The 27,626-nt window shown below is 45.3% G+C and overlaps 2 protein-coding genes across 2 annotated transcripts in view; both read right to left on the bottom strand.

Moving 5' to 3' along the window:
- STK24 (serine/threonine kinase 24) overlaps positions 1-14,905 on the bottom strand; it is a 110,152-nt gene extending 95,247 nt beyond the window's left edge. The window contains exon 1 of the mRNA XM_027589283.2: positions 14,478-14,905. Within this exon, the coding sequence (XP_027445084.1) occupies positions 14,478-14,519 (42 nt within the window). The 5' untranslated portion in view covers positions 14,520-14,905. The remainder of the gene's footprint in view (positions 1-14,477) is intronic.
- An 11,886-nt stretch (positions 14,906-26,791) lies between these two features.
- Positions 26,792-27,306, bottom strand: LOC118356828 (60S ribosomal protein L27a). The gene has a single exon (XM_035726739.1). It carries the CDS (start codon positions 27,287-27,289, stop codon positions 26,843-26,845), a length of 447 nt encoding a protein of 148 aa, XP_035582632.1. The 5' UTR covers positions 27,290-27,306; the 3' UTR covers positions 26,792-26,842.
- Positions 27,307-27,626: the final 320 nt, after the last annotated feature.

Below are 27,626 nucleotides of genomic sequence, written 5' to 3'. Positions count from 1 at the left end.
GTACAATTTGCTTCACTGGCTAACTAGAGGAGGCCCAGAAAGGAGAGCAATTTTGCTGTTGAGTTACTGCTCACACCAGCCCGTGCACACATGTGCAGGTGCTGATACATACGCGAACACACACGCACCCAGCAGTATCCTCTGTTTGGGGTACAACTCAGCAAGGGATGAGGAGCCCAGCATGTATTTGCAATCCCACTGGGTGAATGGTCTAGTTTATCAATGTAAGCAATTAACCACAAAAACTCATTAACAACAATAAGAGTGCTGTCCAATAATACCACTGAAGGAGGAGGAATGATGAATTACTGTTTCTTTCTCCAAAGGCAAAAGAAAGTGCAAGATTACGCTGTCCAACCAGCAGAACCAAACAGGATGGTGCTTCTGACTAGAGCTCCGCATCCCAAGGAGGCGTGCCTTACAGGTCGGAGCCAAGGGTAAGTCAGTTAAGATGTTAAAACAAATCACGTGGAAATGGGGGATGATATTTATGATCCATTTCTGAATGGAAAACAATATAAAACGAGCACCTATGTATGACTGTAATTTCTTAAAGATATGTATATACAGAGACAACTGGAAAATAAGCAAAATAAAAAACAGCTATACTCAAGTAGTGGGACCATAAATGCTTTTGCTTTAGAAATATTTTCATGGGGGACAGCATGAGAGTGTTTTCCCCGTATGGGGTTCCCATTTCTGTACCCATCTTCAACCCCCCACTTCCCATGACTTTTTTTTTAAGATTTTTTTACTTTATTTATTTGACAGAGAGACAGCGAGAGCAGGAACACAAGCAGGGGGAGTGGGAGAGGGAGAAGCAGGCTTCCCGCCGAGCAGGGAGCCCGAGGCAGGACTTGATCCCAGGACCCTGGGATCATGACCTGAGCTGAAGGCAGACGCTTAACGACTGAGCCACCCAGGCACCCCCCCCAAGACTTTTTAATAGACTAACACACACAAGCAGGGTGGCCAGAGTAGGAGGTGGGGCTCTTACATTGCAGCAGATAAGCAGGTGAAGGCCCTTGCACTGGTTTTCAAAGAGCCTTACGACCACAGATTTCCCCAGCAGAAATGAATGGAATTATACCTACCCTGACACAAAAGGACACCGGGAAGAATCATTTTCACAGAATTTCAAAACCAGCCTTGATCGCTATGGCTAACCTATTAAGAAATAGTATGTGCAACAAACCATGTATAAAAATATGGAGAATTTTACCATTTTAAAAGGGCTTAAAATATTTTATCATTTTTTACATCTCTTTTTCTCCAAATTTTTATTTAAATTCAAGTGTGTTAACATAGGAGTGTCTCAGCACAAGCTTTTTAAAGGCTACTTACTGACAGATCACAATGAAGGAAAAAGAAATTAACATACTTTGTACGCCCACACATGTGTGAACATAAACATTATTTATATTTATTTATATTTTGGGGGTAGGCTGAGAAACCATTTGCTCCACATACAGTAATCCATCCACAAGGGAGGGATTAAGTAGATCCTTGGTAAAACTGCTTTTCAACTCAAAACTGTTTTTACACTATGGGATCACTTGAAAACATGACCCCGCTTCAAGCCTAAGCGGAAATGAAATTCCACCCTGCAATATTTCCGGCCACACCCAGACTGCTGGTGCTCCACGAGCCCAGGCTCATCTGGGAGTGTGACTGGAGACCACCACCCCCATCAGGCGTGTCCGCATCAGGGACAAATACAAGCAGCCAGTGGAAGAACAGGGCAAGGAAATGCACTCAGTTTCACCTCAGGGCAGCGCCTCATTGTTTCTTGAAGGAGACGATACGGAGGGAGGCCCTCTGAATGTCACAAATTCTGTTTTTAGAAAGACTCCAGACTCTTCATTGACAAATGAAAGAGAGGAACCCAGACCTCACTACTACCCTTCCTGACACAGTCTATCTCCTAAATATGCTTAATATACCATTTACCCTTATACTGGAAAAAGCTATACAACAACCTCAGAAAAATGACAATGCACTTTCAAAAAAAAATCAAGACCTCTCCCTTCCCCCCAAAACCACCCTCAAATAAGCAAGTCTGGTAAGACTGAAGTTTAGCTAATCGTAGTAAACTCTAATAAAAGACTGCTAATACAGAAATACGGATCATTTTTTGAATTAAACATCAAATCAACAATTGAGACATAAAAGCATAAAAACTTTGACATCCCAAACGTTAGAAAGTCTACTGGCCTGGAATATTTTTTCCAGTTCAAACGTATATATGTATACCTTAAGTATTAAAAAGAATAACTGCAAGAAAAGAAAATAGATTTTGCCCAAAGAGAACCCATTCATTTCCTGTCCCCCCTCCTCAGCATGGGGAGCTGGCTGGACAATGCACACCTTCCCTGAAGGTCTTCCCTTCAAATCCAATTAAGAAAAAAGAAGGCAACATGACATAAATACTAAGAGCTCACCAGGGGTTACTGGGGAGGCAGGGGCTATCCTGCCAGATGAGCAGGTTCGCAGAGGAAGGTCAAGCAGTGAGCTGACCAGGGAGGACTGAAAAGCAGTATGAGGTATTTGGTCAGGAAGCAACTAAAGGTTCTTAAGCAGGGAATGACTTGATAAAAACTACAGTTAAGAGAAGTTATCCTCACAACTCTGTGGAAGATGATCAAGTTCAGGACTTTTGTTCTGATTCTGGTGTCTTCCCAAAGAACCGTGGAATGCTAGTTCTGAGAGATGCAGTCCTTACAAAATAAGGTTCTGACGTCAAAAAGATACAGAACACACATCCTCCTCTACTTCCCAACAGGTTTATACTACCTGCTAAAATTGTAACGGCTCTATCAAGTCTCACAGAAGCCTATTCAATTCCCAAAGTCAGACCCATGGTTCCAAAGACAGTTTTCTAAAATACAAGTCATAAGTCTCAAGAACTGATTGTCTTTTTTTTTTTTTCCTTTTTAAGCAACCTCTACTCCCAATGTGGGGCTCAAACTCACAACCCCGAGATCAAGAGTTGCATGCTCTATCAACAATAGCCAAATTATGGAAAGAGCCCAAATGTCCACCAACTGATGAATACTGGATAAAGAAGATGTGGTATATATACACGAAGGAATATTACTCGGGGATTAAAAAGAATGAAATCTTGCCATTTGCAACAACGTGGCTGGAACCAGAGTGTGTTAAGTAAAATAAGTCAGAAAAAGACAAATACCATATGATTTCATGCATGTGTGGAATTTAAGAAAAAAACACATGAACATAGGGGGAAGGGAAGGAAAACTAAAATAAGATAAAAACAGAGGGAGGCAAACCATAAGAGACTCTTAAGTACCGGGAACAAACTGAGGGTTGCTGCAGGGGAGGTGGGAGGGGAGATGAGCTAAATGGGTGATGGGCATTAAGGAGGGCCCTTGACGTAATGAGTCCTGGGTATTATACGAAACCGATGAATCACTAGATTCTACTCCCAAAACCAATCCTACACTATATGTTAACTTGAATTTAAATAAATAAATAATAAAAATAAAAATCTGAACTGGTGAAACCCCAAAAAAGAGTTGCATGCTCTACTGACTGAGCCAGCCAGGCGCCCCAAGCATTGATATATTTTTTTAAGACCTTATTTATTTATTTGACAGAGAGAGACAGACAGCAAGAGGGAACACAAGCAGGCTTCCCGCGGAGCAGGGAGCCCGATGAGGGGCTAGATCCCAGGACCCTGGGACCATGACCTGAGCTGAAGGCAGACACCCAACCAACTGAACCACCCAGGCACCCCCCCAAGCATTGATTTTATTGAGCTTTCAAATGGGCATCACTATAGAATGTCCCACAGTGTAGAGCAATAGGAATTTAAGGATTTTTAGTGCTCCAGTTTAATGGTTTTCAAATTGTGGTCCCCGAGGCAGACACACACGGGGAAAACTTGTTAGCTTCCACCCTAGACCAACAGCCTAGCAGTCCACAGTTCATCAAGCTCTCCAGGTGATGAGGAGAAATGCTAAAACTTAAAAACCACTGGCTTGATTATGGGTACTTTTTTCAGCTAATTCCAGCAACAACTGAAAGGCAATAAACAAGAGGCCAGCCAAAGGCCCCACTCCCACCCTAGGGGAGGGCAGAAGGGCTCAGCAGAGGGACTGGGGAAAACATGAAAGTCACCACCCCCCACAGCCACAACCCTACATTCTAGGAAGCCACTTAAAAATAATACCAGAGCAGGAACAAAATCTTTGAAAATAAAAAAAGAGAGAAAAAAAGTGGGAACCCAAAATACCATCTCGTACTAGGCCTGGACTGGGCTGGTTTCAGAGGCTGTTAAGCACAACGTGACCCTTAGGGACACAGGAGCCCTATGGGCCAGGACGGGGCAGGATCTGAAAAGCTCAGCAGGAGGCATTCTGCTGTGAGAGCACCACCAATATCGGCATCAGAGGTCAGGGCTCTATCCCCAACAAGGCTGTTTTCTAGCTGAGGGCCCTTGGTTACACTTCCTAAGCCTCTGTTTTCCCACCTGTAAAATCGGTGTAAGAGCCCTCCCACCCGGGGGCAGAGGCCTCGAGGACTGCCCAAGAGCAGAAGCCACCCGCCCACCAGAGCCCTGCCCTTGGGAAGAAGGTAATAAAAGTTTGTCGTACTCCTTCAAGGCTTCCTTCCACTAAGAGCAACAAATACTTTCTCAACTGAGCAATACAGCAAAGCCAAAGGCACCTTTACTTCTCCCACTTACCTATTCAGGTAACACAGAAGAGCAGAAGGAAAAAGAAAACCTGCCTACCATGAGGAACCACTGAGGAAGTAACTCTTTGTACTTAACATAATCTCTTTTCAAAAAAAAAAAAAAAAAAACACAAAACATAATCTTTCTCTTTTCAAATTACCTCTCAAGAAACGTTTGGTACAATGAAAGTGCATCAAACATAAGGAAGCTCACGGAATGTTCAAACAATACCTTTCTTCAGCCGGCTCTCAGTTCATCGGGAGTTCGGGTAGCAACTGTAACCACACTGCACAGAACTCTCAAGTTATCCTACGAAACGGCGCCTAAAATAACTGTTAACCAACGCCTAGTCCCCCAAGTTCTGGATTATCTTTCATTTTCACTCAATGATTTATCACTGTAAATTTCTACCCAAAAAAAGTACTTTGTTCCTACGTAGGAAATCATTTTAAGGTCATATCCCACAAGAGCAGCCTTACCTGTTTAGATATACACCTGAGCCACTGGTTCATAAACACCAAGTATTTATGGAGCAGAACTAGGCCATGCACAAGGCTGTGCACGGCATGGGGCGTGCAGAGACCCCCAAGCCACAGGGCTCAGTCCACAGCGCGCACCCCCCCCAACACACGGCCAACTGGCTCCACCACGTGTCCGCCTGAACACCCTGGCAAGCTATCCGACATCTGCTGTGCATCTGCGCCAGGTCCTATGCTGACCACAGAACCAGCAGCCGGGACTGACGCTGCCCCCACCCTCCCAAGAAGCACACACTCAATTCCAGGCCAGAGGCTGGGCCCCCAAAACATACATCAACTGAAGAAAACGTTTCTCCAAAGAGATACTACGAGGCTCCAAGGAAGGGTTCTGTGCCCACACGATCTTGAGACTTTTAGAAAATGAGACACAGAACGGAGAAAAGCAGGTTCTCCGCTCAAGTTAGGGAAGTGGAGGTCACTGTTAGAGATATGGAAAAAACAGGCATATATTTATATTGTCGTTGACTAATGGAGAGAAAACAGAAGGCACAATCTCCTGAAGATGACAAGGGCCTCAGGAGTCCTTCACCACGCTAGGGCACTTGGAAAAGTTCTGACCTTGGAATTCAAATTGTAATCATTCTATTCAATCATCTGTAACAACTGGAGAGGGACGTCCAGGTAGGAAGCATACTGAGCATAAAAGCACCTACTCTGGACAATCCTGAAATCCCAATAAACCATAAATAAATGGAGTTCTCTTAAAAGGTTAAACCTCTGCCTACAAGGAGGGGAGAGAAGACCAAAAGCAATGAACTTCCAGGAGTGGGCAGAAATATGGGGGGGGGGGGGGGGCGGGCGGGACATGCTAAACTGGAGGTGGAGAGAGCAGAGAACCAACCCCATTTGCAGCCTGAATCCGCACAACTCAGGAACTGGCAGCATCTAAAATAAGGACGGAAAGTCAATTAACAAAGTGGTTAGACACCCCGATGGAGCCCACTCAGAGCCAGGCAGCTGCCCCGCGTTCCCAACCAGGGCAACTAATGAAAGCACAGTGCCTGGAAAGGAAACGAAGGGTTTCTGGAGCGGGCAGTGGCCGACTCAGCGGAGGAGGGAGGCAGCGTGTTAAACAACGGGGGAGCTCAGCTCCACAAGACGCCGCACCCACTCAGTCCTTCCCCTCCATCCGGCGCTCTGTGGGCATCAGGCTTCAGGTTGCAGAAGGGAGGAGGGATCAGCCCAGAGGAGCACCAGCTGTAGACAATAAGGGGTCCAGACCAGAGCTGGTCAGAGGCTTCTCCAGGAAGGGGAAATGTATAAAAAGCTGAAAGAAATGGACATCAGCTATTCCTCACCTCTCCCATCCGGTAAAAGCACCTGGTATCACTGAGGTTTAAAAAGCTCCAATCAAGGGCAGATTTCCAACCAGCTTGGTTGGAGCGGACATTCAAGGGTGGCCTCTAGCATTAGAAAGAAAGATCATGACCAACAAGAGGAGAGAAAGGGACTTGGAGGAAGAGAATCTATTCTGAAGGAAAGAAACATAACTGCAATTAACATATCCAGGGAGGTAAGAGCAAATATTTCAACTGAAACAATAAAAGAATATTCAGAGAACCAAAACGAGCTCTTAGAATTTAAAAAATAAGAACAGAAACACTCATTAGAAGAACTGGAAGAAAAAACTGAGACCGTCTTCCAGAAAGCCAAGTAAAAAAGACAAAGAGGAAATAGGTTTAAAAGGGTAAAACTATTTGAGGACCAGTCCTCAAGAGAAGGTCCAACAACCAAATAATACTTTAAGAAAGGAAGAACACAGAAAAGACCCGAGCTGCCTGATTAAAAGGGCTTACTGAGTACCTGTCACAAAAACAGATCTGCGTCATGACATGTCATTGTGAACACTGAGGTCCCGGAGAAAAAATTCCGATCCTATTCGGTTCAGGAAGAACAAAACAGCTCACACACACAGAATCCAGTACTGGTGTGGCACTGCACCCTTCACCAGCAACGACTGAAAGCTAAAACAGTGGAGAAGTGCCTTCAAAATCCTGGAGGAAAATAATTTCCGCCCTGTGACTACATCCCATGCCAAAATATTGAGAGGAAAAGAAATGTTCAGATATCCATGACCCCAAAAAAACCTATCTCCCATGTACCTTAGCTAGAGGAAGGCCCTGCAAGATATGCTTCATTAACACAAGAGTGTGAACCCACACAATGACGAAGGTAGAGAAAGGTGGTCCAGAGCAGCACGAGTCCCACGTTTGAGGGCAAAAGGAAACAGGCTGTAAGCAGAGCACCAAGTGTGGATGACCACCAGTCCACCCGGGAGCGGCCTCAGAGGGCTCACAGGAAGACTTCTCCAAAAAAGTCACATGGATCTCCTGTCTGCTCTACCTGAGCTTTGGAAAAGGTTTGAACAACTTGTGCGAGTTTTGGTTGAATAAGCTATAAATACTGCTACAGACTGAATGTCTGTGTCCTCCCCCAAAATTCCTATGTTGAGACCCAGTTCCCCATGGGACTGGTATTAGGTGGTGGGGTGATTAGGTCATGAAAGTGGAGCCCCCGGGATTGGGACAAGTACTCTGAGGGCCTGGAGGGCTCCCTCACCCCTCTGCCATGCGGCAGCCCATCCATGACCCAGGGAGAGTTACCCTCAGCAGACACAGAAGCTTCCAGACCCTTTATCTTGCCAGGCTCCAGGACTGTGACAAATAAATGTTTATCGTTTAAGCCACCTAGTGTATGTATGGTATGTTGTTCTAGCAGCCCAAACTAAGGCCATTACATTATTTAAAAAAAGAAAAAAACTTTCAGAGAAGATTTGAAAAGTTATCCCAGTTTGCTAAGGGCTGGGCTAGGCACGTGCCGGTCATAGGCACAGTGCCTTACAGTCGAACTAATGTACACACAAATGTAACCAAAGTCACAATGTAACTATGCTCGGGAGAGGGAACAGAGGGACATGGGCCTGAAGGAGGCAAGAAACAAATCCTCCTCTTCAGAGTCCAAAGTCCACAGATAATGCCTGAAACTAGAAACAAAGTAGCAAGTTTTAAATGTTCTTCATAAACAAAGTGGAAATAACAACAATCAGCTAACAGAGATCAAAGGGGCTGCCTTTGGGGAGCAGGACATAGGAGATAAGGAGCAAGTCACTGCTATCCTTCCAAACAAACCTTATAAGGCCATAGGACTCTTTAAATCATGTGTTCAACCTTTTAAATAAAAACTAAACAAAAATCCTAAATAATTAAAAATAAAACAAAGACTCTGGACCTATACGGTCATTTCAAATCTCAGGACCTAAAAATCTTTTTAAAAATAGGAAGAAGCTTAAAATAATAGGAAGATAAACACCCGCTACATATTTCGTAAGCATTAATAGAAAACTCAAAATGTTCCCACAATTTATTCAGATACCAGTGGGCGCTGCACAGATAAGGTTCCTTGTACTGACCATGAACCCTCAAGAAAACATAACAACCCTCAAGAAAGCCAATGGAAGGTCTCTAAAGTCAAGAGTGCTGTTCCCAGGGGTAATCCACAATCTGGGGTGTTTGTATACTTTGTAGCAAGCAAAGGTACACCTTGCTTTTTATTTCTTAATCTGAACCTTGGAAACCAGGCAGCCATTTAGGATTAGGAAACTCCATACTCACTCCAGGAGTCAGGTGTTATATTAGCTATGTTTTTCTTTTTCCCCAAAGCACTTGGCACTAGGAGTTTTAAAACATATTGTACCGCAGAAATATGAATTATGGGAAATGACTGGTCCAAGGACAGCAGTTGACCCTAAAGAGACACAGAGATAACAGAGCGCAACCTCAATTTCCTGCACGCACTCCTGCTACAAGGTTCCATGAATAACAATGCTGAGCTAAAGCATTAAAAAAAAAAAAAAAAAACACAGAAGGGTAGGTTGGGTGTGGTCCGTTTCCTGCAGGTACCGAATTCCCAAGCAGGCAACTCTGAATCACTGGGAGATGGCTCCCAAATGGAGCGCCAAGTGGCATGTTTCTCAAGAGATCCGCTGACTCCTTGACCCCGGCCTCAGCCTGTCTGTAAAAAATACTCTAGAAAGCAGCAGCAACTGCCAACAGGCTCATTTCTTCAGTTACTCCTCACACTACATCTTGTACCAAGGTCCTAGAAATACCATTCAACTGAAAAGCAATGTCCACGTGCAGGAAGTAAGCAAGCTCAGCTCTGCACACTGGAACAGGGCAAAGAGGAGCGCAGAAGTTACATACAGGAACGAGAAAGCAAAGATGGCCGCCACTTGCCCGTAACTACTCTGAGACATTGTGCTATTTTAACAGCCTAGAAAAATCTAACCTGACCAATTTCTACTTGAAGGTCATTTGGTTCTGTGCGAAATACTACCAGAAACATTCCCATAGCTGAGATTACAGCCAAAATGTCCTGGACAACTCCAAGTTATATTTTTAATAATTTTTAAGAACCTTCTTATAGCACTGCCCCCCCAAAATACATTTTTAAGCAAAACAAATTATTAACATTTTTAAATGTTGGGGACAGAAGAAAAGAGGGAATATGAAGTACTGAAATGGATATTAAATAAAATACTTAGGCAACTAACAGTAACAGGAAACCATGCCTTTATTTTCCTTTAGTTACTCTTAGCATAGAACAACAAAAGGGGTCAAAAGCAGGGGAGATGGGAGATCATAAAAAAAGACTATTAAATGTTCGCTGAGAGTTCAAATTACCACGGTTTGAAGTCAATCTTGCTAAAAAGCCCACCTTGAGGGGCGCCTGGTGGGCTCGGTCGATGGAGCATGCAACTCTGGATCTCGGGGTTGTGAGTTGGAGCCCCACGTTGGGTGGAGATTACTTGAAAATTAAAAAATCTTTAAAAAGAAAAAAGTCCACCTTGGCTATCCGGCTGATACCTAAACCTCCAACCACTCAGTCTTGTCTGCCCCTACTCTCACCAGCCTGGGGTTCCTCTCACTGCCAGCATGCCCCAGAATCCAACTCCTTCCACCTACAGCAGGGAAGCAGGACCCCTAAAATTCAAGATACTCAGCGCTTCCCTACCCCAGCCAGAGCTGGTCCCCCTCCCCAGTCCCCCCCCCCCCCCCCCCCCCCCCCCCCCCCCCCCGCCTCTCCAGCCCTGGGGTCCAGGCTAGCCCCACATGAACCTGCTTTCCAACCCCTTTGTAGGCAGACCACCCAGATCAGCTCTCACTGGGCTGCTGACTTCCTGAGCACATGGCCCAGGGAGGTTCTCACCCACCCCTCTCACAGGTCCTGGCACCACACTCCGCAGAGAAATGTGCTGCGAGCATGTGGGCTCCCCGTCTCATCCAACGTTCTAGGACCCTAGACCCCATTCCACACTAAAGCATTTCCCTCAAGGTGCCTTCAGAACCTCAATCTCACAAATACCCTGAACGTCCACACACCATAACATGATGCCAACCTTTCCCCAGGGTGCAGAGAGCAACACACTGAACATGGAGAGGCCTCTTCCATGGAAACAGGAAAAAAAACTATGGCAATGTGACACTAACAAGAAAAAAAAAATGCAAGAGCACTGAAGCCACAATTAAATGCAGCTGTCCTTCTGTTTTCCTTCATTTCCCAGATTCTCAAGTGCACACAGGTTTCCCCAGGGTAAGCAAGAGCACTTGAGGAAAGCTCCCAACATGTCCAAACTGGCTGTTCAATGTCCTTCTTGCTATCCCAACTTAAAGGGGCATTCTCAGCAAAGGTTAGTCTCCGCAACCAACTAGATCAATGTAGAGGGAGAGGGGGGCAGGATGACTTACCAAGTAGAAACTAAGTTTCCCAGCTATTCCTGTAAACTGCCTGTACTTTCAGATAGGAAAATATCCTAAATTAACGACATCCTCAAAACATGCTAAGTAACTCAGCTGTCCTACACACGTGACATACCTAATTCAGTATTTTTCAAACTTGGGTCAAACCAGTCCGCTGTAAAATCAATTTAGTGTTGCAACCAGCTCCCTTTTTTAAAATTTTTTTAAATAAAATACATCACACAACAACAGGACATCACAAGTAGTAAGGATCAAGGCTGTGTCCTGAAACTTTTGTTTCAGATCTTGATGTAAAATAAACTTCTTACACGGGTCACAAACCAAAAAACCTTGGAAGCTTAGACGTGACTGATAAAAATCTGCAAGAGAAATTTATAAACCAAAATCTAATTCTTTTTAAATTACAACTTTCGCAAACTAAAAGCTGGCTAGTGTTCCTACCGCCAACTGAAGCTTGCTTTTCTTCAAATCTGAATTAAACTGATTGAAACAACAAATGTTCAAGGACACAGAGTACATACATCCACAAATCAACCTAATTTCTTTATGTCTATTTGTAGTTACTACATTCAGTTCATGATTTTTTATTTTCTCCCCATGCTAATAGGAAACTGGGATGTGGGAGGTAAAAAAGGAAAGGCCCCTGGCAACCTTCATTAAACATTTATTACAAATATTAACTCATTCGGATGTCTTCCACCCCTCACCTAGGATCTGGCACACAAATTTTCAATAATGGTTCCTGATCAAATAAATTATCAATCTCATATTCCTAATTTCTCATATTTCTTCAGCAAACCCAAACTGGAAAGGAAAAAAAAACCTTTAATGTTTGTAAAAGTTAATAAGACAACAGTACAGCATGATGAGCAGAAGCATAGTCTGGGAGACAGGGAAATTCTGGTTTCAAATCAGACGCTTGCCAGTTAACATACTCCCTCTCCTTGATCAGTTCAATTAGTCTCTGTTGGCTTTCACATCCAGAAGACAGCATAAATAATACCTATGCCTCCAGAAGCACCCTAAAAATCCAGAGGCATAAAAATGATTTGCGAGACAACGAAAAATGGTGTTTATACTAAGATGTCCTTTCAGGCTTACTTTTTAAATATCTTTGATACTTAAATTCAGGCTGCCTGAATTCACTCTGCTGTCTTTCTAAAATCTTTAACCCAACTCCTCATAAGCCCTGTTCAGAAGATGAGAGAGGGGGGCAAAAAAAGGGGGGCAGGGACAGGGGTATCAGGACAGGGCACAGAAGGGTTAGCACACCTCTCTTGTTTTATCCTAGAGAAGAGTCAGAAGCAGGTGTGCCTTTCATTTAATTTAAATCCACAACGACTTTGAGGAAAGCCTCCCAGGCCAGTAACAACTGTTAATTCAAAGTAGAAAAATAAACGTGCTTGTTGTTTTTCTTCTTGGGAGAAGGGAGAGGAAAGGAATGTTCTTCCCCAAACGGCACACTAAGCACGACTACACAGTTTGTAGATGGACTTAAAGACAGGAATGGTCAAAGTCACCTTTTACAGCCCCCCAAACCTATGACAGCTGAAAATCTGGTGGTCTCAACCAAACAAAAACAGTTCCCTTGAAATGGAAATTTACCTCCTCATCCTAAGATTCTGACCCACCCTCTTGATGACCAAAAAAAAAAAAAAGTGAGGACAAAAAATGTTGAGAACAGACACCACCACCAGGTGACCATCTGATACTGACTTCAGGGCACCAGCCAATAGGGCTTTAAGTACCTCTTCAAACTGATTCACTTTCCACAAAGGCCTTATACTTCCACCATAAACTCTAAGTGAGGCATCTGTCCTAGATTACAACCTCATTAACGCGGTATAAGTCAGTCTAAAGGAAATACTGATGAAAGAAAAAATGTTCACCTCAAGAGATCCTTCTTGCTCTACTGCTCAGGAACCATTTTTCACCCAGTTCACCGGGCCTTCCTGCCTCTCCACTCAAACCAAAGAGAAGGAGGAACTTTAAGAATACCAAGAAACCACAACTGATTTTTACCTAGCAGTCAGCAGAAGCTTAGGTTTTAAATGTGTGTTGAGCTTAAAAGCTCTTTAGATGAGATTCAAGGGCAGTTTTTTTCAAAGTACACTCAAGATACTTTGACTGTTACTCCTTTAAAAAAAAAAAATCCTCAGGATAAAATTCTGGTAGCTTTGTGTTCCTATTTTTCTAGATTTCAAACCTGAATAATGAAGCCCAGCTTTCTTTTTATGGTTAAAAAAAAAAAAGGTGGGGTGGGGTGGGATGATCTGCCACGAAATACGGGGGCAGATTCAAGTCTCAGCCCCTAAGATGCCAGGTCCAAAACTGCACTTCTCAGCCCTAAAGAGCAAGGGGAGAAGAAAAAAATGAGCTCGCTGATGTCTGTAAAATAACAAATAATCCACTTGGATACCGGGGTTGTTTTTTAAAGCTCTTTATGTTCACTCGCTCAACTAAACTGGGACAGCAAAACTTCAGAGACATACTCTTAACTGCATCGTGAGATTTTAATCCTAATTATTTTGCCACCATTTGTGCGCTTAACAAACATGACCAATTAACCAGAGCCAAGTGGTTTTGTTTTCCAAAGGGCTAAAAACAGTCCCCAAAGGCGAAAAATCTTTAATCTAGCACGCACATCTGAAATTCAACTCCCCCCCCCCCCAAAAAGTCACTGGTAAGCCAAGATGCCACAAAGTTATCAACGGGAGGTTTACTGGGAAGGAACTCGTCTGGATCCAATCAAGTGTCCAAGTGAAAGCCCAGTGTCCCGAGATCGGGCGGGTCAGCCTCGGCTCGGGACACTGGAGTACATGTTGTCCGACTGATTCCCTCCTGCCAGGAGGTTTACACGCTCGCACTTTCCCCTCAATTGGCACTAGAAGGAAAGGCGCGGAGCAAATGCGCTGGAAGTGGGGCTGACGGTTACACCTTCCCTCACCCCGCCCTGCCTCCTCCGCCCGGCCGGGCTCAGGACGAGTCGGGGCGCGCCCGGGGCTCCCCTCCGGCCTCTCAACTTTATCGCCTGCTCGCGGGGGAACGGGGCCTCGACCGCCCCCCGCCCGGCCCCGAGACCCGGTCGGGGCCTCCAAGGGCATTTCCCCCCATCACTTCTCCCGGGGACCCGGCCGGCGCCGGGCCTGCAGCTTGGCAGGCGTCGTGCGGAGAGGGCGGCGGGGAGGGCGAGGCGGCCGGCTCCCCCACATCCCTGCCAGACCACCGCGGCTCCGGCCGGCGAGGGGGCCTCCAGGCCGCGGCCCCCACAGCCGTGCGCCCACCCCCACCCCCAGTCCCCGAGCCCCGGGCCGCGGCGCGGGGCAGGGGCGCCCTGGGGGCTGGAGCGCCGCGCTGAAGGCCCGCGCGACCCCGGAAGGGGCAGCGTTGGGGGGGGGGCCGTGTTTACACCGCCAAGTTCCCCGCTTCCGCCCCGGCCCGCGCATCCCTCCCTCCCCTCGCGGCCCGGCTCCTGCTTACCTGCATGCCGGGCAGGCCCGACTGCACCGGGGAGTGAGCCATGGCGGTCAGGACGGCCACTTCCTGGGACGGGACGGCCGGGCCGCGGCGATCCGCGCGGGCGACGAGGCCCGCGGGCCGCGCGCAGCCCTGGGGGCGGCGGGGGCGGCCGGCCAAGCCCGAGTCCGGCTTCGGCGGGGGCCGGCTGGAGTCTGAGGCCACCCCAGCCCCGGCGGGTCCCGGGCCGGGCGGCGGGCTCAGCGGCAGGCGGCGGGCCGCGTCTCCATGCACCGCGCCGGGGAGGGGCTGCGAGGGGCGCGGGGACTCGCCGCGAGCTGTCGCTACCGCTACCACCGCTGCTCGGCTAGAGCCCGGCGGCCTGGGCCCGCGCGCGCTGGCCGCCTGGAGCCGGAGTGGGCGCGCACAGCCCGCCGAGCCCGCGAGCGCCGAGCCCAGCGCGCCCCGCCCCGGCCCGGCCCCCGCGCCCGCCCCCGCGGCCCGGCCGGGGACCCCGCCCCGCGCTTCCGGGAGGGGGAGGAGGCTCGCGGCCGCCCGGCGCCCTAGGCCGCAGCCGCCAGCGCCGCCGCCTACTGGGCGGGCGGGGGTCCTGGCGGGGGTCCGAGCGCCTCCCGCCGGCTGCCCCCCGCCGGCCGAGCGGAGCCGGGAAGAGGCCGGCGCAGGAGCGCGGGGAGGAGGCCTCAGCCCCGGCGCCTGGCGTGGGGGGGGGGGAGGGGACTGAGTAGGCGCTGGGGCTTGGCCGCTTGCCTAACCGGCCGCCCCCCCATCTCGCCACCCACCCATCCCCCCGCGCTCCGGGCCCGGGTCCGGCGCACAGGGGACCCGGGCGACGAGGGAACGGTGAGCGCCAACTCTGAACTCTGCCATCTTCTTCCTGGTCCAAGCAAGCCCACCCCGTTCCATCTGTCCCCAGGGAAATGGGCTCCAGGCGACCTCCCCGAGGGCAGAGTCTGGGGAGGGGAGACCTCGGGAGGGAGAGTGCCCAGAGGGTCCTCAGTCTGTGGCCAGTTCAAAACTACCAGGGCGGAGCTTCTTCGGTGTCCGGGTGAAGTTTCCAGCCAACCCTAGGAGGAAACCGGGAGGGGAGAGGTCGAGAGCTGTTCGTTCCCAGTGTTTTTGCTGCTTGAAAACAGCCACACTTGGAAGGCTAGGCGCTGAAACTCAGCTAAGCAGTGAGGGGGCTGAATCCCACCATCTCCCGGCTCCAGACCCAGGCGGGAGCGTCCACCCACAAGAAAGGGAAAATTGGGGGGGGGGGGAGGTGGAGGGTGGGCAAGGAGGAAGGGAAGACAATCGAAGGAAACCGTGTCTAGACTTATCCCCGGCCCTCTCTCGGCCTCTCTTTTCGGCTGTCCGCAAAAGCTCCAAGTCCCCTCTTGGGACCGGTACTGCCTTTACTTTTTAGTCACCTCTTCTCCGACTACAGAGGAAAGAAGCTCCAGAAAGTATTTCACTTAACGGTGACAGTATCAGCCACTGACTGATGTGCTGCACCTCGGGTTGTTGGGACTAGGCAGTCATTTGTGCGGCGTGAGGTTGGACATACAGAACGAACGCGAGTGGCCCAGAGATCATAAACAATTGGAGGAAACTCTCAAAGTCCTCCAGCGACGTAAGGGGTGTTTATACTCTGAGGGGTCACTGTAGCCTGAGAATTTCTGTTCCCTCTGGTGCTCTGGATCAGTCGAGGAGTGGGGTGCTAAAATTAATCCCCACTTTCCCTTTGGAAACGTGCCTGTTTTTCCTCAAAGTCCCGGATACCTTCAGATACCTTTATGGTATCACTGAGTCGGGAAGCCCTGCCTCCCCCAAGTACTGTGAAGAGAATGTGGCAAATACAAAGTTAAGAAAAGCATGAACCCTGATACCTAAGAGTTCACCATCTTGTGTAAGTTTTGTGTACCTGATAAATGGGTACATAAAGAGATGAACAGCAAAACAAGCAAGAGCATGCATCTTTAAAATGTTCATAATCTTCAACCCAGAAGGTCTCCTTGCAGTAACATGGCCTAAGGTTTAGAACTAAGAGGGGCTCAAGAATACAAAAAGATGCAGTGCAGGGATAGCTATAATTGTGGGAAAACTAGGAACAGATTAAAAATTTAACAGATTGTTAAGTAAATGATAGTATATTTATACAGTGAGTACTATGTAGTCATTAAAAATGATGTGTTACAAGATTTAGTAACATGGAAAAGTATTTTCATTATACATTGTTAAGGAAGAAGACACAGTGTACAAATGTATAGCCTGATCTCAAACTACTTCCTATATATGAAGTTATATTTAAATGTATCATTTACATGTCTACATAACATTATATGTGTTATGCATAACCAGAGAAAAACCTGGAAGTATGTACACCAAGATTTAGCAGCGGCTATCCCTGGAATTGATTTTTTTCAGTCTAATCAACCAATAGAGACCATCATGCTAAAACTCCTCAGGGTCAGCAGTTGGGCAATAACAGGGCAGCAAGAAACAGGACAAGTGGACAAAAATGTTTGGGCACTGATCGGAGGCATTGCCATTGGAAACACATGGGGCCCACGTTGCATGAGCTTATTTCCAACAAATAAGCCATGGGGGGGGAGGGGTGGCCTTGGACCATAATAATCTTGTGTAAAAAGTAACCAGAATCCCACTTCATATCCAGAAGCTAGTGAAGCTACGAACATGTAGATTATAATGGGATACAACTTATCTGGAAACACTGACTTGCATTCAGTAGTTGGTCTCTTTCCCCCATTCATTTTTCCCTATTATTTTCCCCGTTTATCTCCTCACTGTGACTGAACTTCATTTCCTCCTTTGGCCGTATTTATACCACTGAGCACAATTCTCCTTGAAAGAGAAGAAAGAAGCAAACAGGAGTTCATGGTCCCACTCAGTCATATACAGACATTACCCAGTATCCCCAGGGCAGTAGCCCTCTTTGTTTCAACAGAGCAGATGATTGACACAGCCTGAGCCCAGGATGAGATCCTGCCCAATTGCTCATTGCCTCCATTCAACCATTAACACATTTTTCGAATGCCAGCTACATTTCAGACATCTGGCTCAGTGTCGGGTCCATAAATACTGGCACTCCTCAGGTGCCTCTTCTCCCATCCTAGAGAAACCATCTCCCAGAATCCTAACTTCAGAATTTTACTGTAACACGATTGATTAAATTTAGAGTTGCAACAGCTCTAATTTCCGCTAAGGAAAGAAGAAGATTATCCTCTCACCCTCTTCCTCTTGTCACTTCCTCTCCACCCTCAACATATAATTACAAGAGATCATATACTATTATAATTTCAGAAGGCGAGATTTTGAGGGTCTCCATAGAGATTATGCATTTGCTGGTCTCCATGGAGATACTTACTAACCCATGGAATTATTTTCATCCCCTGGCCCTCTTTGTCTTTTGTGTTGACTTAAGGATAACAATTGGGCAATGAATTGTGCTCTGACACATATTCAGGACCACAAAGGAGATTTCCATGCCCCTATATAGAGCCCTTCAGAGTACAGAGCCCTTGGTTATTGACTCCCCCTAAGCCAGTGAGTAGTCTCAGCAGAGCTCAAAGAGCGCAGCTGAAAACAAGAATTCAACAATCAGTCCCTTCACTTCTCCTTCTGAGTTGAAAAGATAAACACCCCCAAATGCCACTTTATAAAGAGCAGCTAGACAAGTGGCACATTAGCAATTTAAATTTACAGATTAAAGAAAGGGACTTAGATGGTGAACTTTAAAGAAAGAAATATGAGTAGCTTGGATAAGTACCTAACAGAAGGCTTGACAAATTTCTACACACGTTCAGCAGGTGAAAACACAAAAGAGGAAGACAGATTATTAAGATTGGTATAAAGAGCCATGGCCAGTCATAGTTGGATGACATGACAGCAAGAAAATATATGCTAGAGCCCTGGGAAGAGATCCGGCAACATTGGTGCAAAGGAAGTTTCATCCGGTGGGCGTGGAGCTGGGAGATCAAGCTCTTACAGCAACATGACTCTAAGTCAGTTTGAGGCCACACCCTGCATTTGTCTCATGGGGCTGCCGTGAAAAAGTCCCGTGGGCCGGGTGGCTTAACAAAAACGTATTTCTTCACAGTGATGGAGGCTGGACATCCGAGATCAAGGTATCAACAAGGTAGATTCTGCTGAGGCTTCTCTCCTTGACTTGTAGATGGCCATTTTCTCCCTGTGTCTGCACATCAGTCTTCTGTGTGTGTGTACATGTGTGTGCCCTGATTTCTTTTTATCAGGACACCTGCTATATTGGATTAGGGCTCACCCTCATGACTTCATTTTAACTTAATCACCTCTTTAACGACCCGGTCTGACACTGCAGTCACATGCGGAAATACTGAGGGGTAAGACTTCAACATAGGAATGGGGGTGGGGCACCCATCAGCCCTTAACACACCCCTTTCACTGTCCGTGCGGTTCTGGCCACCTGCTTTATCTGGTTCCTCCAGGCTCAGCTCCATGAGTGAGAGCTTCCTTTCTCCTCTCCCAAGGCCTGTGGACCATTCTACACACGTCACATTTCACATTTATGCTAATAGGCATTGCTTCATATTTCCGTGGGCGTAGTCCCTAAACGTCTCATATAGAAACTAGAGCATTAATCTTCAACCACTGGACAACGCAGAGCAGAAGCAGGGAACAGAAGCATGTATTTCCTTGGTAAAGCGTTTCCAATTAGAAGAAATCATCTGAAATACGTGGCAGAATCTGCCAGAAAAGAGTTCGGAATATTTTCCAGGGAGTACTTCAAAAGTCATAAATACTCATTTCAGCCAAAAGGTTATACTTTAATAAAGTCTTTCTTTCTCTCCAGTGTCTCCTCCGGCCCTGAGTATCACTGCACTTGGAGGTGCAATTTACCAGGATGGTCTGGGGCTGAGCCCACAACAGGAAGGGCTTTTTGTTCTCTGTTTCTGGCATGTTTTAGGGGCTCACACCAGGGAAGTTTAGGCTGTTTAGCAGGGTGCGTTAGAACAGGCTCACTAGAAAAATTCTCATGTGCAATTTTGCCTGGCAAAAAGCCAATTAACAGAGCTTGTCACCCTCTGAACAGTGGCCACTTGACCCTGCCAATCAGTCATAAAGGCTTCAGTACACAAAGACTCATCAATGCCGTGTGTGTAGATTTCCCTCCCTCCTGAGGCTGGGTTTGCTTTCAGACTTGTCCAGAAAGGGCATAAATGAAATCATCCCCAGAAGGGTGATGTCATCCATCCCAGTCTCAGAACTGTAGCTCCCCTTCTTAAAAGCCCTTGGCCTTGTTTTCTGACAAGGAAGACAGATTGTAGAAAGCAATTTTAATTTTCACTTCAAGGAGATCTAGGGAATTATGTGCTTAAGGAACATTGTATAACCACCCAAAGGTAAAATGTGCCTGGGAGTTGTAGGCATTGGTTCCAGAATGCACACAGCCAACTATGCTCGGAATCCTTATGAAAATACTGACCTGACACAACCCTATCATCAAGAATTCACCTGAAAAAAAGATAAGCATGTAGTTTCATACCTTGATTTTCCAGCCTAGTTTTATTTCGTTTCCTATGAAGCTATGTCAGTGATTACTATTAGTCAGTGCTCTTTGAACAAGTGACAGAACCCTAGTTCAACCTTTCATAACCACAAAAGGGAAATTTTAGCTCCACGATGGAAATCCAAGCTTCCTGGACGAGGCTTGGATAAATCAGTGATAAAATCGGAACTCTGCCTTTCTCTCCCGCTGCCTGTCTTCCCTGCTGGCCTCTGCTTACCCTTATCCTCATGTGGGTTTCCTAGATGAGGTGTCAAGAGTCTCTCTACATGTCTTTGTCATCCCAGAGAGAAGAGAGTAAGTTCATCTTAGCCAATGTCATAACCAAAGCTAGTGGAGGAACTCAAATTTGTGTGTGTACGTTCTTGTGACCAGAGGGCAAGAAGACACAGGGATGGAACAGTCTAGTCCGGACAGTGTGCAATGTGGAAGAGACAGTTGCCTGATGGAAAGGAGACTCCTGGCCTGATCGGTACATTCCACCCTTTGGCTGTCCAGCATGTGTGCATGCACACATACACAAACACACACACACTTATGTGTACACACATGTTCTCTTTTTCCATTTATGATTTCTTGTGGGCAGCCCCCCACCCTAATGTAATACAGCCAGCCCATGCCTAACCATCCATGTACTTATCGCTTCTCCAAAGCAAGTCAAGTTCAAGTGCCTTCTAGTTAAGTCATCCATTCCTACTCTGGAGGCTGTGGATAATATGCATTCCTCTTTGTCAAGTCTGGATGTAGCTTTTCACAGGTCAACAATCTGCTATATATCTGTATGGTAAATGTTAGCACCCTTATTGTGTTTACTATGGGAAAAAATTTTTGATAACCACCTTAAAACTTTCACCTGAAAAGAAAGGGAAAGAAAAATAAGCAGGTGTCATCATCAGTCCATAATACACATGCTATCTTCCCAGAAAGTGAAGCACTTGGGGGAGGACCTGGGTCAGCCACTGAGATTGTACTTTCTCCTGTACGTTCTCCATGTTCTGTGGCCTTCCATGGCCACGCTGGAGAGGAGTACGTGGAGGCTGGCCCTTCTGGAGGGTGCACTGTTTTAGCAGCCCACCTCCTGTTGGTGAGGATTTGAGGTCCTGGAGATGGTCTTAAGTGCAGAGATACCAAACTTTTTCCTTCCCAGCACTCTTAGTATCTCAGTAATTTTTCATAGCAAACCTGAGCCAAAAGAAATACCTAATATTCCAATGAACTAAGAAGCTAGGAACAAGGACGAACCATGAGAGATGATGGACTCTGAAAAACAAACTGAGGGTTCTAGAGGGGAGGGGGGTAGGGGGATGGGTTAGCCTGGTGTTGGGTATTGAGGAGGGCACGTTCTGCATGGAGCACTGGGTGTTATGAACAAACAATGAATCATGGAACGCTGCATCAAAAACTAATGATGTAATATATGGTGATTAACATAACAATAAAAAAATTAAAAAGAAAAAAAAAGAAGCTAGGAACAAGAACTTAGTATTTCCTTCGTAATAACTTAGTAGCCCTTTGAAAAAATAATGCTGTAAATTAGAAAGTAATCTGGGGCCTCTGAGTGGCTCAGTTAAGCATCCAACTCTTGGGGCGCCTGGGTGGCTCAGTCATTAAGCTTCTGCCTTCGGCTCAGGTCATGGTCCCAGGGCCCTGGGATCGAGCCCCGCATCGGGCTCCCTGCTCCGTGGGGAGTCTGCTTCTCCCTCTCCCACTCCCCCTGCTTGTGTTCCCTCTCTCGCTGTGTCTCTCTCTGTCAAATAAATAAATAAAATCTTTAAAAAAAAACAAAGCATCCAACTGTTGATTTCAACTCAGGTCATTATCTCAGGGTCATGAGATCAAGCCCAGAGTTGAGCTCCACGCTGAGTGTGGAGCTTGCTTAAGATTCTCTCTCTCCCTCTCCCCTCCCTGCTTATGTTCTCTCTCTCCCTCACTCTAAAAAATTTTTTTAAATAAAAAATAAGAAAATAATCTATTAATTTAATTCTTAAGTAATTACAGTTATATGCTAAGGGGACATATGTTCCTGTTGGACACCATACAACTTCTCAGACCTTAGAATGAGATTGGACATATTTCTTCAATTCTTCAATTCTTGTTACACATTGATTTTTTTATCATAGCAGCTGCCAAAATATAAGCAGTTGCTTTGCTGATATATGACATCATTGAAAAGAATGTAGCATGATCTAATGTCGAAACTGTGGACCACCTGTCAGTATGGTGTCCGACAGATGCTTAATACTGCTGTATTTCTAGAAAATGTAAACTATCCTGGGCTACCTCTGTGAACTCTCTGCAGTACACAGGGCACCTTGAGACAGAGTTTGGGAACCATGGTTTTAGGAACCAGGAACTCCCACTGTCTTCCATTCTGTCTCACCCATGACAATTTTTCTCTCTCACAACTTGTGTTCCAGTATAATCCAGGCTTATACTTGTCTGGACTCTGTTGGTTTCACACAACAGAAACCCAATTCAAAGTAGCTTAAACAAAAAGAGTAATTTATCTCACTTAACTGGGAAAGCCAGTATTTAGAAGCCAGTCACGTCAAGTTTAAAGAGTAAAATTGTAAAAGGTGAAGGTAGCTGCTGACAACTCAATTTGGGGATTCGAAGAAGGTGATCAGGACTGTGTGTGTCTTGATATTTGGGCTCATTGGCTCCTGCTTGCATTATCTGCCAGACAGGCTCTTTCCACAGGAGAGCAGGAATGATTATGTCAGCCTTAGGCCTTCATCATCCCAAAGGCTTAAGAGCACAGATGAAAGGGAGCATCCTTCATGATAGTTCTGCTAGAATTCACAGGGAGGATTCTGACTGGCTAGAGCAGTGGGAGGGACAGAATCATCCCATCGGTATCCTGGGACAGGGTATGCCTGGGTGGCTCAGTTGGTTAAGCGCCTGCCTTCAGCTCAGGTCATGATCCCAGGGACAGAAGACAGTTTTTTATGGGTGCCTATACCCTAAATAAAGTCACACTGAGAAGACAGAGCCCTATGCCCACTGGAGTTGGGGAATTAGAGGTTTGTTCTGAACAAGTACTTATTCTGGCACTGGGGAAATCTTTCATATTAAGTTCAGGATCTCATAGAGTTGTTAAGGATCAAAGACTGGCAAACTTCCTGTGAGGGCCAGAGAATCAATATTTTAGGTTTGTGGAGCAGGTGATCTCTATCACAGCTACTCAACTTCACTGTTGTATCAACAAAGTAGCTACAGACAATATGCATTCAAGTGAGCAGAGAGGAAACCTTGCTTATAAACACAGCTGGTAAGGCACACTGGCGCCCTGCCCTGTAGTTTGTTGACCCCTGATCTAGATGAGTGACCTTGGTTGGGTGAGTTGTTGGACCACCGAATAGAGTTCAACCAGGGCAAGTTTAGGGAAGTACACAAAGGAGGAAAAATAAAGTACAGCCATACGACCTGGGTATGGAGAGATGACAGAAAGAGACCAAGGAGCTATCCTGGACTATGGATTGTAAATAAGCCCTTAATACATAATTGTAATTAAAAATAAGTCAGGGTCCAAAATACATATATAACTGGTGAGAGTACAAGGAAGCAAGTTTCTATAGGGAGGGTTCAGGCTCTTGGGGATCATTACCTTCACAATGAAAACTGAGTCATACCAAGAATACCCATGAACAGGGGCGCCTGGCTGGCTCCGTTGGTGGAGCATGCAATTCTTGATCTCAAGGTTGTGAGTTCAAGCTCCACGTTGGGTATAGAGATTACTTAAAAATAAAATCTTAAAAAAAAAATACCTATGAAGAATCATGAGCTCCTTAAGGTCAGGATCGAAGTTTATATTTTTCCCTTGTAATCCCAAGAGTGTTTCTGGTGTGGAAATGTAGAAGAATCATATAATAAATATTTGTTCATGCGTGTCACAAACTGGTAAGTTTAAAATTAAAAATCTATTATTTAGAAAGTACTTAAAAATGGGGCACCTGGGTGGTTCAGTCAGTTAAGCATCTGCCTTCGGCTCAGGTCATGATCCCAGGGTTCTGGGATGGAGCACCCCATCAGACTCCCTGCTCAGCAGGGAGCCTGCTTCTCCCTCTACCTCTGCCTGCCACTCCCCCTGCTTGTGCTCTCTCTTTCTCTCTCTGTCAAATAAATAAATAAAATCTTTTTTAAAAAATACAAAGCATTTAATAATACAAGGGAACTGGTGCTTGCACACTGCTGGTGGAAACGTAAGTTGGTATAAATTCCCTAGAGGGACCTTTAGTAATGTAACAAAAACCTTAAAATATTCCTTCTTTTTTCTATTATATTTTTATTTCAAGATATTATACTTAAGAAATAAGTGCAACTACTTAGAAGGGTAATATGAAGATGAGCATCATATTGCTGTTTATAACAAAGAACAAATAAAAACAGTTGAAGTGTCCAATTATAAACGTTTGGCTAAAAGATTATGATTCTATGAGTATAGAATGGTATAAATTCTATGTACCATCTTAAAACTATTGTGTGAATTAATACTGACATACTTATTAAAGATTTTCATGGCTCACATAAGGATAAGTGAGAAAAGTTATAGAAATGCATGTGTATGATAATAATGTTTTTCATTAGAGTATATGTAAAATTCTGCTTCTGGCAATGGCTGAATTCTGGCCTAGATTATTTCAGAACAATGTCATTAAGTATAACTAGAAAAGGTAGATGAATTAATTAAAGACAAATTAATAAATTTTTTAAAAAGTGTTTGAAGTTATCAGAGAGTTAGCAAGGCAATCTGTGGAGCCAAGATCCAGAAGAGAGGGAAGGCACCAGAGGTGGACCTGGCATGTGGGGCTGCTCTCCTCCCTGAGGCAATTGCTAATTTGAAAGAGACAATTGAGTGGCAAAAGAGCAAAACAGAGGTTTGGCACTTCCATAGGGCCAGGTAAGCAAAGTTGTGACTTCAGTGCTAAGGAAGAGAAGTTCTGACAAACAACCCAGACTTTTAATTGGGACCACAAAGCACTACATCCTAAAAATGAAGGTGAATCAGAAATAGACTAATTCTCAGGGTGCCTGGGCTCAGGCGGTTAAGTGTCTCACTCTTGATCTCAGCTTGGGTTTTGATCTCAGGGTTGTGAGTTGAAGCCCTACATTGGGCTCCACACTGGATGTGGAGCCTACTTAAAAAAAAGAAATAGACTAACTCTCACAAAGAATAAGTCTAGCTTCAAATCAGCTCAATAAATTAGACTAAGACAATCTGTCCTAGCTTTGTGCTATGCCAGAAGTAAACTTTAATCCTTTCTGGAGGAAGATACCATCATCTAGAGTCTCAAACCATCTGTACATTTTTTTAATAAGCAATGTATGGTGCTCAATGAAAAATAACCAGGCATAGTGAAATAGAACATACACAATATAACAAGACATACAAGAAAGCAAGACAGGACAGAAGACTGAGAGAAAGAATATATAATAGAAACATAATCATAGGAGATATCTAAGTAATCAGAAGGAACATTAAAATAAATATGACTGAATATGAATATGACAAGAAATTAAATGACAAGATGGAGAATTTTCCATAAAAATGGAAACTGTAAAAAAGAATCAAATGGCTCAATCGGTTAAGCATCTGACTCTTGATTTCAGCTCAGGTCATGAGATAGAACCCTGCATCAGGCTCTGTACTGGGCATGGAGCCTGCTTAAGATTCTCTCTTTCCCTCTCCCTCTGCCACTCCCCATCCTGCTTGCATGCACGTGTTCTCTATCTCTAAAAAATAATGATAATTTAAAAATTAAAAAGAATCAAATGAAAATCCTAGGAATAAAATGTATAACTGAAATTCTTAAAAATTTAATGAGTTTTGAGGCAACTGGGTGGCTCAGTCATTAAGCGTCTGTCTTCGGCTCAGGTCATGGTCCCAGGGTCCTGGGATTGAGCCCCACATTGGGCTCCCTGCTCAGCAGGAAGCCTGCTTCTCCCTCTCCCACTCCCCCTGCTGCGTTCCCTCTCTCACTATGTCTCTGTCAAATAAATAAAAAATCTTTTAAAAAAATTTAATGAGTTTAAGAGCTGATAAAACATAACTGAAGATAGACTTAAAGAGAAATGGTGTGTGTGTGTATACATACTGAAGCTCAAAACATAAAGTTGAATAAAAGAAGGCAGATATAAAAGAATACTGCACATATGGATTACTATATGGTTCCACTTAAATGAAGTTTAAAAACAAATGAAACTAATCTACAGTGTTAGACATCCAAAGTGGTTAAATTTGAGAGGATAAAAGGAATAATGATTAATTGTGGGAATGAGAGGGTTATTTCTTTTTTTTTTTTTTTTAAAGATTTTCTTTATTTGAGAGAGAGAGAATGAGAGAGAGAGCACAAGAGGGAAGAGGGTCAGAGGGGAGAAGCAGACTCCCTGCTGAGCAGGGAGCCCGATGTGGGACTTGATCCCGGGACTCCAGGATCATGACCTGAGCCGAAGGCAGTCGCTTAACCAACTGAGCCACCCAGGCGCCCTGTACTACAGTTAAAAAGTGTGTTCTCCCCCCTCATTGTAAATTCAGAATATACAATGCAAACTGGCCTTTCAACTACATGTGCTATCATTCTCATGTTATAAATGAAAATGTTCAAGTTAGGTATTGGGCCAAGTCCTCTAAGTGCTGGTGCTCTCTTTCACACTTTCTGAGGGGAGTTGGCAGAGGGTCTCAGGCCCTCATACCCTTACTCCTAGAATCTGTTAGGTGGATTTCTGATGTACAGGTAAGGAGGTAGGGGTGCTAAAGCATTTACACCCAGACCAGAAGAGAAAAGCACTTGTTAGCATTTAATGAACGCCCTCAAATGTGGCTTCAAGCTACTAGAACGCAGGCGCCCCCGACACCCTTAATCTTCTCCTCTGCTCTTCTACTGAAGAATTTGGCCTTCACGATGACAGGCTGTTTTGGGAGTTTTCCCTTTCCCAAAACTTTGTAGTAGCCCGATCGCACCACATCAATGATAGGAGCAGCTCCAGTCTTGTTTTTGGCAGCATTTACCCGTGTCTGTTCACTGACCAAGGTCCACAGTTTATCAAGGTTGACAGTTGGGCAGAAGCTCTGGTTCCTCTTTAAGTGGTAATGTCTCATACCAACTTTTCCAAAGTATCCTGGGTGATATTTGTCGAAGTTGATCCTGTGGTGATGCATGCCACCAGCATTACCCCGGCCTCCTGGGTGCTTCCGGTGCTTGCCGATGCGGCCGTGGCCGTGGCTCACGTGGCCCCGAAGTTTCCGGGTCTTCCTCAGTCTGGATGGCATGTCGGCAGCTCAGACGGAAAAGGAGAGGGTTATTTCTTGACCTGAGTTGTAGTTACACTGGTCGTTACACTTTGATTTATCAAGCTGTTTTTGATTTGTGTACTTTTTTCTGTATATGTCAATAAAATATTTATTAATATATGTGTATACACACGTAAATATGAGAGGCTATTTCTATAGGTTATCTTTGAACGTTATGGATAATTTCTTTCTTTTTTTTTTTTTTTTTTCTACAATGATTATGGATTCCTTACGAAAAAGGAAATAAAAGCGAGGAAAAAAAAAGAAAAAGAAATACTGACTAGTGTTTTTGTTTAAAACTGAGGTATAACTGACA

This window comes from Zalophus californianus, chromosome 3 (genome assembly GCF_009762305.2).
Source record: "Zalophus californianus isolate mZalCal1 chromosome 3, mZalCal1.pri.v2, whole genome shotgun sequence".
Classification (NCBI taxonomy): domain Eukaryota; kingdom Metazoa; phylum Chordata; class Mammalia; order Carnivora; family Otariidae; genus Zalophus; species Zalophus californianus.
This window is presented reverse-complemented; position numbering and strand designations above follow the sequence as displayed.